Source organism: Pristiophorus japonicus, unplaced genomic scaffold (genome assembly GCF_044704955.1).
Source record: "Pristiophorus japonicus isolate sPriJap1 unplaced genomic scaffold, sPriJap1.hap1 HAP1_SCAFFOLD_1734, whole genome shotgun sequence".
NCBI classification, from domain to species: domain Eukaryota; kingdom Metazoa; phylum Chordata; class Chondrichthyes; family Pristiophoridae; genus Pristiophorus; species Pristiophorus japonicus.
In genome coordinates, this window is record NW_027251418.1 from 2,812 (window position 1) to 16,672 (window position 13,861).

Here is a 13,861-nt window from a genome sequence, read left to right on the forward strand (position 1 = left end):
CGAAGGGGATATCCGGTTCGGTGGCCCACAGCTCGGTTTTAAGGAGCGTCTTCAAGGTGGCGGACAAGACGGAGACGGAGAGGGAGAGGGAATTCCAGAGCTTGGGGCCCAGGCAGCTGTTGGTACGGCCACCAATGGTGGAGCGAGGGAAAGTGGGGAAATAAGCAAGGGGGCCAGAATTGGAGGCTTGGAGGCGATGACAGAGGTCGGGAGGGGCGAGGAGGGATTTGAAAATAAGTCGGTCAGCGAGCACAGGGGAGGCGACGAGCCAACACAAATTTCGGTCATTCTTTCCGGCGCGATAGCTCCCGGAGCAATGAAGACATAAAATACTAATTTACGACGATTTAATCAACGAAGCCAGCAGTGCTGGGCCTGGCAGGGGGTGGGGTGGGGGGGGGGAGCGTGCGGGCTTGAACCGTTTAACATCTGGGGACGGACTGCCAACGTCAGCGCACCGTCGCTACGGTTACCTACCCTCCGAGAATCTCCCGTCCGTCCGACGACACCGTCAGCGAAAACACACAGAACCGCCGCTCGTCCGGACTGCAGGGTGGAAGGGGAGAGAGAGGGAGAGAGAGATAGCAGGGGTTCAAAGCTCATTGCTGTCAGGACCAACGGTTGGCAAACCTGCTTGCTACTCGAGTCCGCGATGACACGCACAGCACGGCCGTTCCCAATAGTGGGAGTAAGAGCTAGTACTCTTACAGTACACGTGCTCCATCTATTCTGTACAGAGACTGGCTTTCGGTCTCTCGATCTTTTGAGCCCTGCAAATAACACGGCTTTATAACAGATACCAAGAAACATAGACCGAGCTCATGGTCGACAGGGCTGTGGTGACACCCGCCCTCCTGTATGGCTCAGAGACATGGGCCATGTACAGTAGAACATAAGAACATAAGAATTAGGAACAGGAGTAGGCCATCTAGCCCCTCGAGCCTGCTCCGCCATTCAACAAGATCATGGCTGATCTGGCCATGGACTCAGCTCCACTTACCCGCCCGCTCCCCGTAACCCTTAATTCCCTTATTGGTTAAAAATCTATCTATCTGTGACTTGAATACATTCAATGAGCTAGCCTCAACTGCTTCCTTGGGCAGAGAATTCCACAGATTCACAACCCTCTGGGAGAAGAAATTCCTTCTCAACTCGGTTTTAAATTGGCTCCCCCGTATTTTGAGGCTGTGCCCCCTGGTTCTAGTCTCCCCGACCAGTGGAAACAACCTCTCTGCCTCTATCTTGTCTATCCCTTTCATTATTTTAAATGTTTCTATAAGATCACCCCTCATCCTTCTGAACTCCAATGAGAAAAGACCCAGTCTACTCAATCTATCATAAGGTAACCCCTTCATCTCCGGAATCAGCCTCGTGAATCGTCTCTGTACCCCTTCCAAAGCTAGTATATCCTTCCTGAAGTAAGGTGACCAAAACTGCACGCAGTACTCCAGGTGCGGCCTTACCAATACCCTATACAGTAGGCACCTCAAGGCGCTGGAGAAATACCACCAACGCTGTCTCCGCAAATCCCCTGGGAGGACAGACACATCAACGTTAGCGTCCTCGACCAGGCCAACATCCCCAGGAGATAGATAGATTTCTAGATACAAAAGGCATCAAGGGGTATGGGGAGAAAGCGGGAATATGGTGTTGAGATAGAGGATCAGCCATGATCATATTGAATGGCGGTGCAGGTTCGAGGGGCCGAATGGCCTACTCCTGCTCCTATTGTCTATGTTTCTATCATCACCATAAGCAGTCCCTCGGAATCGAGGAAGACTTGCCTCCACTCTAACAGTGAGTTCTCAGGTGACTGAACAGTCCAATACAGGAACCACAGTCCCTGTCACAGGTGGGACAGACAGTGGTTGAGGGAAGGGGAGGGTGGGACTGGTTTGCCGCACGCTCCTTCCGCTGCCTGCGCTTGCTTTCTGCACGCTCTCGGCGACGAGACTCGAGGTGCTCAGCCCCTCCCGGATGCACTTCCTCCACTTAGGGCGGGACTGGTCTTTGGGCCCAGGGACTCCCAGGTGTTGGTGGGGGATGTTGCACTTTATCAGGGAGGCTTTGAGGGTGGTCCCTTGTAACGTTTCCTCTGCCCAGCTTTGGCTTGTTCGCCGTGAAGGAGTTCTGAGGAGAGCGCTTGCTTTGGGAGTCTCGCGTCGGGCATGTGGAGCAGGTCAAGTGTGGTCAGTGCTTCGATGCTGGGGATGTAGCATACAGACACGCACTGACCATCAGCAGGCCGGGGCCAGTCGAGGGAGCAGCGTGCGATGGCATACCACTGCAGGGAGCAGCGCGTGCTGCTGCAGGAGGGCGACGGCTGACTGCAGGGCCGGCAGGTACAGCAGGAGCGGGGAGGTCGGGGCGAAGGAGCAGCAAAGAGTTCGTAGAGGGATGTGATCGGGGCCACGAGAGGAGAGTGTTCGGGGCCCACAAGAGGCGAGGGTACGGGGCCCGGGAGAGGCGAGGGCCCAGGGGGCAACACGGGCCCAGCCCACACTGCGATATGTGGGCGCACTGGGTCCGTGCAGCAGAGCTGGTCTCCAGTCGTCCTGGTTAACCCTTGCCCCTGGACCGAGACCGCGCTCTGTCAAGCCCCGTGTGGTGGCTGGTGTACAACGGTCACCCCACGTTAAAACAATCCACCCACAGGCATCTTCCACCCTTCAGGATGTAGTTCGGGATCCGGAATATTAGGTTCTAACCGCGAGGGGATCGGGGGAGGGGGGGGGGGAGAGAAAAGACTGCACTTACTTCAAGTCCAGGGCAGTGTGAACTTCGCTGTCTCCTTCGATGCCGCACACGTGAACTGTGAGGGTGGGGACAGAAAGAGACAGGTTATAAAATGGGCCGGTGGTACAGGGAGCGAGAAGAGTGTTCATCAGACACAACATATGACACCGAGTTACAGAAGGAGACATTAGGACAGGTGACCAACAAGCTGGGTCAGAGAAGGAGGTTTTAAGGGGCGTCTTCAAGGAGGAGACAGAGAGAGTCGGAGAGGTTTAGGGAGGGAGTTCCAGAGCTTGGGGCCCAGGCAACAGAAGGCACGGCCACCGATGGTGGAGCGATTATAATCAGGGATGGTCAGGAGGGCAGAATTAGAGGAGCGCAGACATCTCGGGGGGTTATGGGGCTGGAGGGGGTTAGAGATAGGGAGGGGGCGAGGGCCATGGAGGGATTTGTAAACAAGGATAAGAATTTTTAAATCGAGGCGTTGTTTAACCGGTAGCCAATGTAGGTCAGCGAGCACAGGGGGTGATGGGTGAGCGGGACTCGGTGCGAGTTAGGACACGGGGCAGCAAGCACAGAGGGTGATGGGTGAGCGGGACTGGGTGCGAGTTAGGACACGGGGCAGCGAGCACAGGGGGTGATGGGTGAGTGGGACTCGGTGCGAGTTAGGACACGGGGTCAGCGAGCACAGGGGGTGATGGGTGAGCGGGACTGGGTGCGAGTTAGGACACGGGGCAGCGAGCACAGGGGGTGATGGGTGAGTGGGACTCGGTGCAAGTTAGGACACGGGGCAGTGAGCACAGGGGGTGATGGGTGAGCGGGACTCGGTGCGAGTTAGGACACGGGGCAGCGAGCACAGAGGGTGATGGGTGAGCGGGACTGGGTGCGAGTTAGGACACGGGGCAGCGAGCACAGGGGGTGATGGGTGAGTGGGACTCGGTGCGAGTTAGGACACGGGGTCAGCGAGCACAGGGGGTGATGGGTGAGTGGGACTCGGTGCGAGTTAGGACACGGGGTCAGCGAGCACAGGGGGTGATGGGTGAGCGGGACTCGGTGCGAGTTAGGACACGGGTCAGTGAGCACAGGGGGTGATGGGTGAGCGGGACTGGGTGTGAGTTAGGACACGGGGCAGTGAGCACAGGGGGTGATGGGTGAGCGGGACTCGGCGCGAGTTAGGACACGGGGCAGCGAGCACAGGGGGTGATGGGTGAGTGGGACTCGGTGCAAGTTAGGACACGGGGCAGTGAGCACAGGGGGTGATGGGTGAGCGGGACTCGGTGCGAGTTAGGACACGGGGCAGCGAGCACAGGGGGTGATGGGTGAGCGGGACTGGGTGCGAGTTAGGACACGGGGCAGCGAGCACAGGGGTGATGGGTGAGTGGGACTGGGTGTGAGTTAGGACACGGGGCAGTGAGCACAGGGGGTGATGGGTGAGTGGGACTCGGTGCGAGTTAGGACACGGGGCAGTGAGCACAGGGGGTGATGGGTGAGCGGGACTGGGTGTGAGTTAGGACACGGGGCAGTGAGCACAGGGGGTGATGGGTGAGTGGGACTCGGTGCGAGTTAGGACACGGGGCAGTGAGCACAGGGGGTGATGGGTGAGTGGGACTGGGTGTGAGTTAGGACATGGGGCAGTGAGCACAGGGGGTGATGGGTGAGTGGGACTCGGTGCGAGTTAGGACACGGGGGCAGCCGAGTTTTGGATCACCTCTAGTTTACGTCGGATAGAATGTGGGAGGTCAGCCAGGAGTGCGTTGGAATAGTCAAGTAGTCAAAACTAGTGCAGCGCAGAGATCCTGTGGGTTGTAAGGCTGGAGGAGGTGACAAGAGATAGGGAAGGAGGAGGTCATGGAGGGATTTGAGCACAAGGATGAGAATTTTAAATTCAAGGCGTTGCCAGACCAGGAGCCAATGAAGGGGACACACAGCAAGGCTTTGGATGAGCAAAGTTTACAGGATTGTAAATGAAGACAAAATCGTGAACCTGAAGAGGAGATATTAAGACAGGTGACCAAAAGCTCGGTCAGAGAGCCAGGTTGTATGGAGCGTCTTAAAAGGAGAGAAAGGCAGAGAGGTTTAGGGAGGGCAGTCCAAAGCTGAGGGACCAGGCGGCTGAAGGCAGGGCCACCAATGGTGGGGCGAGGGGAATTCGGAAGAGGCCAGAATTGGAGTGGCGCAGAGATCTCGGTGTGGGTGGGTTGAAGGTTGGGGGTGGGGGGGGGTGGAATGACATGTTAAAGACTTATGAAAACAAGGTCACGACGATTACTCACTGTAGTCAGACCAGCTGGAATAAAGGAGGTTTGCTCCGTCAGGTGTGAAGACCACATCGAGAATACTCCAACCCACATCGCGCGCACGAATTGTCTTGAAATTCTTCAAGACTCCTCCCCTCGTGCGATACAGACGGATGTTCTGGTCTGGGAAAGGACGGACATGGGTTTAAACTGAGACAGGTCTGGGCCACTATTGGTTATCAGTACATCACCAAGCAGCTCAGGGTTAGTGGATCCCAGTCCCCATGATCACAGGCTACCTTCCATAGGGTACCTCGCCCTGACAACAGGAACACCTCCTCCCCCGCCCACTGCTCCCCTCTCCACTCCACTCCCTTTCCCCAGTTTCCCACCATGGCTCCCCAACCAGTTCCCCTCCCCCCCCTCTCCCCAACCAGCCCCCTCCCCTCCCCCCCCAACTAGTCCCCTCCCCTCCCCCCCCCCAAACCAGTCTCCACCCTCTCCCCCGAACTGGTCCCCTCCCCACTCTCCCCAACTGGTCCCCTCCCCCCTCCTCCCCAACCAGTCCCCTCCCCCCCCCCCCCCCAACCAGTCCCCCCCCCCTTCCCAACCAGTCCCCACCCCCCTCTCCCCAACCAGTCCCCCCCCCTTCCCAACCAGTCCCCACCCCCCTCTCCCCAACCAGTCCCTTCCCCCCCAGTCACCTAGCGCTCCCCCCTCCCCCAGTCAGGCCATGCTGCCCATTCCACATCCGGACGTGTGCGAACCCAACAGCCGACTCTCTTCCCCCGCCCCTCTAAAGGAAGTCCGCTCACCCTGACAGGCCGACATGAAGATTCTCCCATCCTCTGAGTAAATGCCGCAGAAGGCTTTCTGTGTGAAGGAGTCGACGTGCGACATGTGGTTGGGGAGGAAGCTGTAACAGACGGATCGCAGCGGTTAGAACGGGGCCTCCAACAGTACCGCGCACTCCTCCATTGTAAAATCAGCTGGCCGGTGGGGGGCGGGTGAGGGGGATATTAAGACAATCACCTGTGTTGACACACCATAAGAACAATGTACAAGAAACTGAGGCCCAACAAACCGGGAGAGAGAGAGGAAGAGGGAAGTAGAAAAATGTATATTCAACACCCGACCATTCTGGCTCCCAGGCCACAAAAAACGCTCATTGTGGGCTAAATCCAGTCAATGGTGTGCTCTGACCACCCCCCCCTCTGGGGTCCGGTGTCAATGGTATGTTCCAAACCCCCCGGGGTCCGGTGTCAATGGTATGTTCCGACCCCCCGGGGTCCGGTGTCAATGGTTATGTTCCCCCCCCCCCCCCCCCCCCGGGGTCCAGTGTCAATAGTATGTTCCGACCCCCCGGGGTCCGGTGTCAATGGTATGTTCCACCCCCCCCCCGGGGTCCGGTGTAAATAGTATGCTGTGACCCCACCCCCCCCCCCCCCGGGGTCCGATGTCAATGGTGTGCTCTAACCCCCTCCCCGGGGCCCGGTGTAAATAGTGTGCTCTGACCCCCCTCCCCGGGGTCCGATGTCAATGGTATGTTCCAAACCCCCCCCTCTCCGGGGTTCGATGTCAATGGTATGTTCCAACCCCCCCCCCCAACCCTGGGGCCCGGTGTCAATGGTGTGCTCTGACCCCCCTCCCCGGGGTCCAATGTGCACTTATCCAATTCCCTTTGGAAAGTGGTGATTGAATCTGTTACCAATGCTCTTTCAGGCAGTGCGGACTAGATCATCATGACTCGCTGCGTAAAATAAAATTCTCATCTCTGCCTCCAACCCCCCCGAAACTGGAGCATTGTGTCCAATTCTGGGCACGGCACTTTAGGCAGGATGTGAAGGCCTTAGAGAAGGTGCAGAAGAGATTTACGAGAACGGTTCCAGGGATGAGGGCCTTCAGTTATGTGGAGAGACTGGAGAAGCTGGGGTTGTTCTCCTTGGAGCAGAGAAGGTTGAGAGGAGATTTGTTCAAAATCATGAGGGGTCTGGACAGAGTAGAGATGGAGAAACTGTTCCCATTGAAGTCAATGGGGATCAGGGGGATAACTCTCCCTGGCTGGAATCATACCGAGCGGAGGAGCGGCGAGGTCGGGGCGAAGGAGCGGCGAGAGATTGTAGAGGGACGTGATCGGGGCCCAGGGGGCAACACGGGCCCAGCCCACACTGTGCGATATGTGGGCGCACTGTGTCCGTGCAGCAGAGCTGGTCTCCAGTCGTCCTGGTTAACCCTCGCCCCTGGACCAAGACCTCGCTCTGTCAAGCTCCGTGTGGTGGCTGGTGTGCAACGGTCACCCCACGTTAAAACAATCCACCCACAGGCATCTTCCACCCTTCAGGATGTAGTTCGGGGTCCGGAATATTAGGTCCTTCATTGGAACAGCTGTGAACTTTTGTGTGTGGAAGCAAGTCACCCTCGATACGAGCGACCACCTAAGAAGACAACCCAGCACACAGGGAGATGGTTGTGGTGGTTGGAGGTCAGTCCCGACAGCCCCAGGACATCGCTGCAGGAGTTCCTCAGGGCAGTGTCCTCGGCCAAGCACCCTCAGCTGCTTCATCAATGACCTTCCCTCCATCATAAGGTCAGAAGTGGGGATGTTCGCTGATGACTGCACAATATTCAGTTCCATTCACAACTCCCCAGATAATGGAGCAGTCCGTGCCCACATACAGCAAGACCTGGACAACATTCAGGCTTGGGCTGATAAGTGGCAAGTAACATTCACACCACACAAGTGCCAGGCAATGACCATCTCCAACAAGCGAGAGTCTAACCACCGCCCCTTGACATTCAACGGCATTACCATCACCGAATCCCCCACCATCAACATCCTGGGGGTCACCATTGACCAGAAACTGAACTGGACCAGCCACAAGAGCGGGTCAGAGGCTGGGTATTCTGGGGCGAGTGTCTCACCTCCTGACTCCCCAAAGCCTTCCCACCGTCTACAAGGCACAAGTCAGGAGTGTGATGGAACACTCTCCACTTTGCCTGGATGAGTGCAGCTCCAACAACACTCGAGAAGCTCGACACCATCCAGGACAAAGCAGGCCGCTCGATCGGCCACGTTACCCACCACCTTCAACACTCACTCCCTCCACCACCGGCGCCCCCTGGCTGCAGTGTGTACCGTCTGCAAGATGCACCGCGGCAACTCGCCAAGGCTTCTTCGGCAGCACCTCCCAAACCCGCGACATTTATCACCGACGGACAAGGGCAGCAGGCGCATGGGAACACCATCACCTGCAAGTTCCCCTCCCAGTCACACACCATCCCCACTTGGAAATATATCGGCCGTTCCTTCATCGTCGCTGGGTCACAATCCTGGAACTCCCTCCCTAACAGCACTGTGGGAGCACCTTCACCACACGGACTGCAGCGGTTCAAGAAGGCGGCTCACCACCACCTTCTCAAGGGGCAATAAATGCCGGCCTTGCCAGCGACGCCCACATCGTCGGCAGCAAGTTCCAGGTCATTACCACTTGCTGTGTAAGAAAGTTCTTCCTCACGTTCCCCCTGTATCTCTTGCCCCAAACCTTAAATCTGTGTCCCCTAGTACCATCCCCCAATGGGAACAGCCTTTCTCTGTATACCTTATCCAAACCCTTCATTATCTTGTGCACCTCGATCAAATCCCCTCGCAACCTCCTTTGCTCCAAGGAGAACCACCCCAGCTTCTCCACCTAACCGTGTAGCTAAAATCCTTCAGCCTTGGAACCATTCTGGTCAATCTCCTCTGCACCCTCTCGAGGACATTCACACCCTTCCTAAAGTGTGGTGACCAGAACTGGACACAATTCTCTCGATGAGGCTGAACCAGAGCTTTATAAAGGTTCCCTCAGGCATAACTTCCCTGTTTTTGTACTCAATACCTCTATTTATGAAGCCCAAGATCCCATAATCCTATGCTAACTACTCTCTCAATATGTCTTGCCACCTTCAAAGATCTATGCACATGAACCCCCAGTTCCCTCTGTCCCTGCACACCTTTTAGAACTGTGCCATTAAGTCTATATTGCCTCCCCCTACCCCTTCTGCCAAATTGCATCACTTTACAGCTCTCTGTATTAAATGCCATCTGCCACTTGTCTGCCCATTCTGGTATCATCGGCAAATTTTTAAATTTTACTCTGTAATCCAATGTCATTTATAAATCTAAAAATAGCCCTAGCACTGATCCTCGAGGAACACCACTGTCTCCAATCCTCCAGTCTGGAAAAACAACCAATCACGACTGGCTGTTTTCTGTCCTTATGCCAATTTCTTATTCAAGTTGACACTGACCCTTCTATTCCACAAGCCTCAATTTGGTCAACCAGCCTTTTATGTGGTACTCTGTCAAACGTTTCTTTAAAATCTACACAGACAACATCGACTGAGTTCCCTTCCTCAACCCTCTCTGCTACTGCATCAAAACATTTATCATCATCATAGACGGTCCCTCGAAGCGAGGATGACTTGCTTCCACGCCAAAAAGGATGAGTTCACAGTGTTTCAATGAAGGACCTAATATTCCGAATCCCGAGCTACATCCTGAAGGGTGGAAGATGCCTGTGGGTGGATTGTTTTAACGTGGGGTGACCGTTGCACACCAGCCACCACACGGGGCTTGACAGAGCGAGGTCTCGGTCCAGTGGGCAAGGGTTAACCAGGACGACTGGAGACCAAGCTCTGCTGCACGGGCCCAGTGCGCACACATATCGCACATATCTCCTGGACCCCGATCACGTCCCTCCACGATCTCTCGCCGCTCCTTCGCCCCGACCTCGCCGCTCCTGCTGTACCGGCCCACGCTCCAATCACCGACCTGGATTTTGGTGACGTCCAATCCAATCGCCCCTTTCACAGCCGTCACTCTCCTGCACCAGAGGGAAGGAGAGTGATTTGGCAGGAGAATCAGGTTAGTCATCCCTTACATCCCTCTTTGCATACGACCTGCGAGGACCATCAGCAGCAGGACCTTAAAAGAGCAGCATGGAGCATACTACGTCAAAACATTCAACTAGATTAGTCACACACAATCTTACAAATCCGAGCTGGCTCTCCTTAATTAGCTTAAACCTCTCCAAGTGCCTGTTAATGTTTTCCCTGATTATTAATTCTAAAACTTTACCCCACCACTGAGGTTAAACCAAAGGCAACATGAAGAAAACTTTATGCAGCGAGTGGTTGGGATCTGGAATGTACGGCCTGAAAGGGTGGTGGAAAAGAGTGTTTGAAGACCAGGCCCTCAAATCTGCCACCAAGCTCATGGTCTACAGGGCTGTAGTGATACCCGCTCTCCTGTATGGCTCAGAGACATGGACCATGTACAGTAGACACCTCAAATCGCTGGAGAAATACCACCAACGATGTCTCCGCAAGATCCAGCAAATCTCCTGGGAGGACAGACGCACCAACGTTAGCGTCCTCGACCAGGCCAACATCCCCAGCATCGAAGCACTGATCACACTCGACCAGCTCCGCTGGGCAGGGCCACATTGTCCACATGGCCCCCAGACACGAGACTCCCAAAGCGAGCGCTCTACTCGGAACTCCTTCACGGCAAACGAGCCCCAGGGTGGGCAGAGGAAACGTTACAAGGGACCACCCTCAAAGCCTCCCTGATAAAGTGCAACATCCCCACCGACACCTGGGAGTCCCTGGCCCAAAGACCAGTCCCGCCCTAAGTGGAGGGAGTGCATCCGGGAGGGCGCTGAGCACCTCGAGTCTCGTCGCCGAGAGCGTGCAGAAAGCAAGCGCAGGCAGCGGAAGGAGCGTGCGGCAAACCAGTCCCACCCTCCCCTTCCCTCAACCACTGTCTGTCCCACCTGTGACAGGGACTGTGGTTCTTGTATTGGACTGTTCAGTCACCTGAGAACTCACTGTTAGAGTGGAGGCAAGTCTTCCTCGATTTCAAGGAACTGCCTGTATTATGTTGTGTGTTATGTGGCGGAGGCAGACGCAACCGTGGCTTTCAAAAGCGAGTTGGATAAGTACCTGAAAGAACAAAAGTTGCAGGGCTCTGGGGTAAGGGCGGGGGAGTGGGACTGGCTGAGGTGCTCCTGCAGAGAGCCGGCACGGGCTCAACGGGCCAACCGGCCTCCTCCTGTGTGTAACCTTTCTATGATTGGAGTAAATCTCCTCCGCACCCTCTCCAAGGCTGTGACATCCTTCCTAAAATGCAGTGCCCAGAACCGAGACCTAACCAGTGATTTATAAAGGTTGAGCACAACAGTCTTGTGCCGATGACACACTGCACAAAGGCATTAAACCTCCCCGGTGGTCACAATTATGATTGTCTCGACCAAAAACAATCAGGAGAAACGGTTTCCACTGGCAGGAGGGTCAGTAACTGCACACCGATTTAAGGTAATCGGCAAAAGGACCGGGGTCAGGTGGCCAGGGAGCGGGGAGGGGGAATTAGAGGAGATTTTTTTTGTGGGTTAGAACGCGCTGCCTAAAAAGGCAGTGGAGGCAGACTCAATTGTAACTGTTAACAGGGGTTTGGAGAATTCGTTAAAAAGCAAAGAATTTGCAGGGGCTACGGGGGAAAGTGCAGGGAAGGGGGTGTGACTAATTGGACAGCTCTTTCACAGAGCTGGCACAGGCACGATGGGCCGAATGGCCTCCTTCTGTGCCAAATGATTCTAAAATTGTCTCGTCATTTCAGAATGGCAGGCAGTGACCAGTGGGGTGCCGCAGGGCTCAGTGCTGGGACCCCAGCTATTTACAATGTACATTAATGATTTAGATGAAGGAATTGAGTGCAATATCTCCAAGTTTGCAGATGACACTAAGCTGGGTGGTGGTGTGAGCTGTGAGGAGGACGCTAAGAGGCTGCAGGGTGACTTGGACAGGTTAGGTGAGTGGGCAAATGCATAGCAGATGCAGTATAATGTGGATAAATGTGAGGTTATCCACTTTGGTGGCAAAAACAGGAAGGCAGATTATTATCTGAATGGCAACAGATTAGGAAAAGGGGAGGTGCAACGAGACCTGGGTGTCATGGTTCATCAGTCACTGAAAGTTGGCATGCAGGTACAGCAGGCGGTGAAGAAGGCAAATGGTATGTTGGCCTTCATAGCTAGGGGATTTGAGTATAGGAGCAGGGAGGTCTTACTGCAGTTGTACAGGGCCTTGGTGAGGCCTCACCTGGAATATTGTGTTCAGTTTTGGTCTCCTAATCTGAGGAAGGACATTCTTGCTATTGAGGGAGTGCAGCGAAGGTTCACCAGACTGATTCCCGGGATGGCAGGACTGACATATAAGGAGAGACTGGATCGACTGGGCCTGTATTCACTGGAACTTAGATGAGAGGGGATCTCATAGAAACATATAAAACTCTGACGGGATTGGACAGGTTCGATGCAGGAAGAATGTTCCCGATGTTGGGGAAGTCCAGAACCAGGGGTCACAGTCTAAGGATAAGGGGTAAGCCATTTAGGACCGAGATGAGGAGAAACTTCTTCACTCGGAGAGTTGTTAACCTGTGGAATTCCCTACCACAGAGAGTTGTTGAGGCCAGTTCGTTAGATATATACAAAAGGGAGTTAGATGTGGCCCTTACGGCTAAAGGGATCAAGGGGTATGGAGAGAAAGCAGGAAAGGGGTACTGAGGGAATGATCAGCCATGATCTTATTGAATGGTGGTGCAGGCTCGAAGGGCCGAATGGCCTACTCCTGCACCTAGTTTCTATGTTTCTATGACATTTCTGTAAACGACCACAAGCAACGCAGGTTTACAGCAAGTAGTGAGATGCTTTTTAAAAAAATGTGGACTTTTTAAAAAACAAGAAATAGTAAAAAAAAAGATCTCTTTGCTTTCAACAAATGTGCTGCTTAAATTGGGCCATTTTATGGTTGCAGAAGGCTAACGAGATCAGTTGGGATAAGGCACAGCAGCGCATCTGCTGTAATACAGCGCGCAATCACTCGACAAAACAATTAACAATTATATAGTGCCTGGGACGTCCAGTGGCCTTTCAAGGCCACCGCACATCCCAAAGCGTTTCACAGCCAATTAAGTACTTTACAAAGTGTAGTCACTGTTGCAATGCGGGGAAGGCATTTCACTGGAACGCTGACCAAAATCTTGGTCAAAGAGGTGGGTTTTAAGGAGCGTCTTAAAGGAGGAGAGCGAGGTGGAGGCGGAAAGGTTGAGGGAGGGAATTCCAGAGCTTGGGGCCACCAATGGCAGAGCGATGGAAATCAGGGGATGGTCAAGAGGCCAGAATTGGAGGAGCACAGGGATCTCGGAGGGTTGCGGGGCTGGAGGAGGTTACAGAGATTGGGAGGGGGCGAGGGCCACGGAGGGATTGAAAAACAACAAGGATGGGGACATTTTAAATTACAAGGTGTTGCCCGGCCGGGAGCCAATGTAGGTCAGTGAGCACAGGGGGTGATGGGTGAGTGGGACTGGGTGTGAGTTAGGACACGGGGCAGTGAGCACAGGGGGTGATGGGTGAGTGGGACTCGGTGTGAGTTAGGACACGGGGCAGTGAGCACAGGGTGTGATGGGTGAGCGGGACTGGGTGTGAGTTAGGACACGGGGTCAGTGAGCACAGGGGGTGATGGGTGAGTGGGACTGGGTGTGAGTTAGGACACGTGGCAGCGAGCACAGGGGGTGATGGGTGAGCGGGACTGGGTGCGAGTTAGGACACGGGGCAGTGAGCACAGGGGGTGAATGGGTGAGTGGGACTGGGTGTGAGTTAGGACACGGGGCAGTGAGCACAGGGGGTGATGGGTGAGTGGGACTCGGTGCGAGTTAGGACACGGGGCAGTGAGCACAGGGGGTGATGGGTGAGCGGGACTCGGTGTGAGTTAGGACACGGGGGCAGTGAGCACAGGAGGTGATGGGTGAGTGGGACTGGGTGTGAGTTAGGACACGGGGCAGTGAGCAC

The 13,861-nt window shown here is 55.0% G+C and overlaps 1 protein-coding gene across 1 annotated transcript in view; it reads right to left on the reverse strand.

Annotated features, from left to right (window-relative positions):
• Positions 1 to 477: 477 nt before the first annotated feature.
• The window catches only part of LOC139243547 (DDB1- and CUL4-associated factor 11-like), a gene marked incomplete at both ends in the record, with an annotated part of 35,951 nt that continues 22,567 nt past the window's right edge, over positions 478 to 13,861 (reverse strand). The window contains 4 exons of the mRNA XM_070870789.1: positions 478 to 546; positions 2,758 to 2,812; positions 5,010 to 5,156; positions 5,789 to 5,889. Of these exons, the coding sequence (XP_070726890.1) occupies positions 478 to 546; positions 2,758 to 2,812; positions 5,010 to 5,156; positions 5,789 to 5,889 (372 nt within the window). The remainder of the gene's footprint in view (positions 547 to 2,757; positions 2,813 to 5,009; positions 5,157 to 5,788; positions 5,890 to 13,861) is intronic.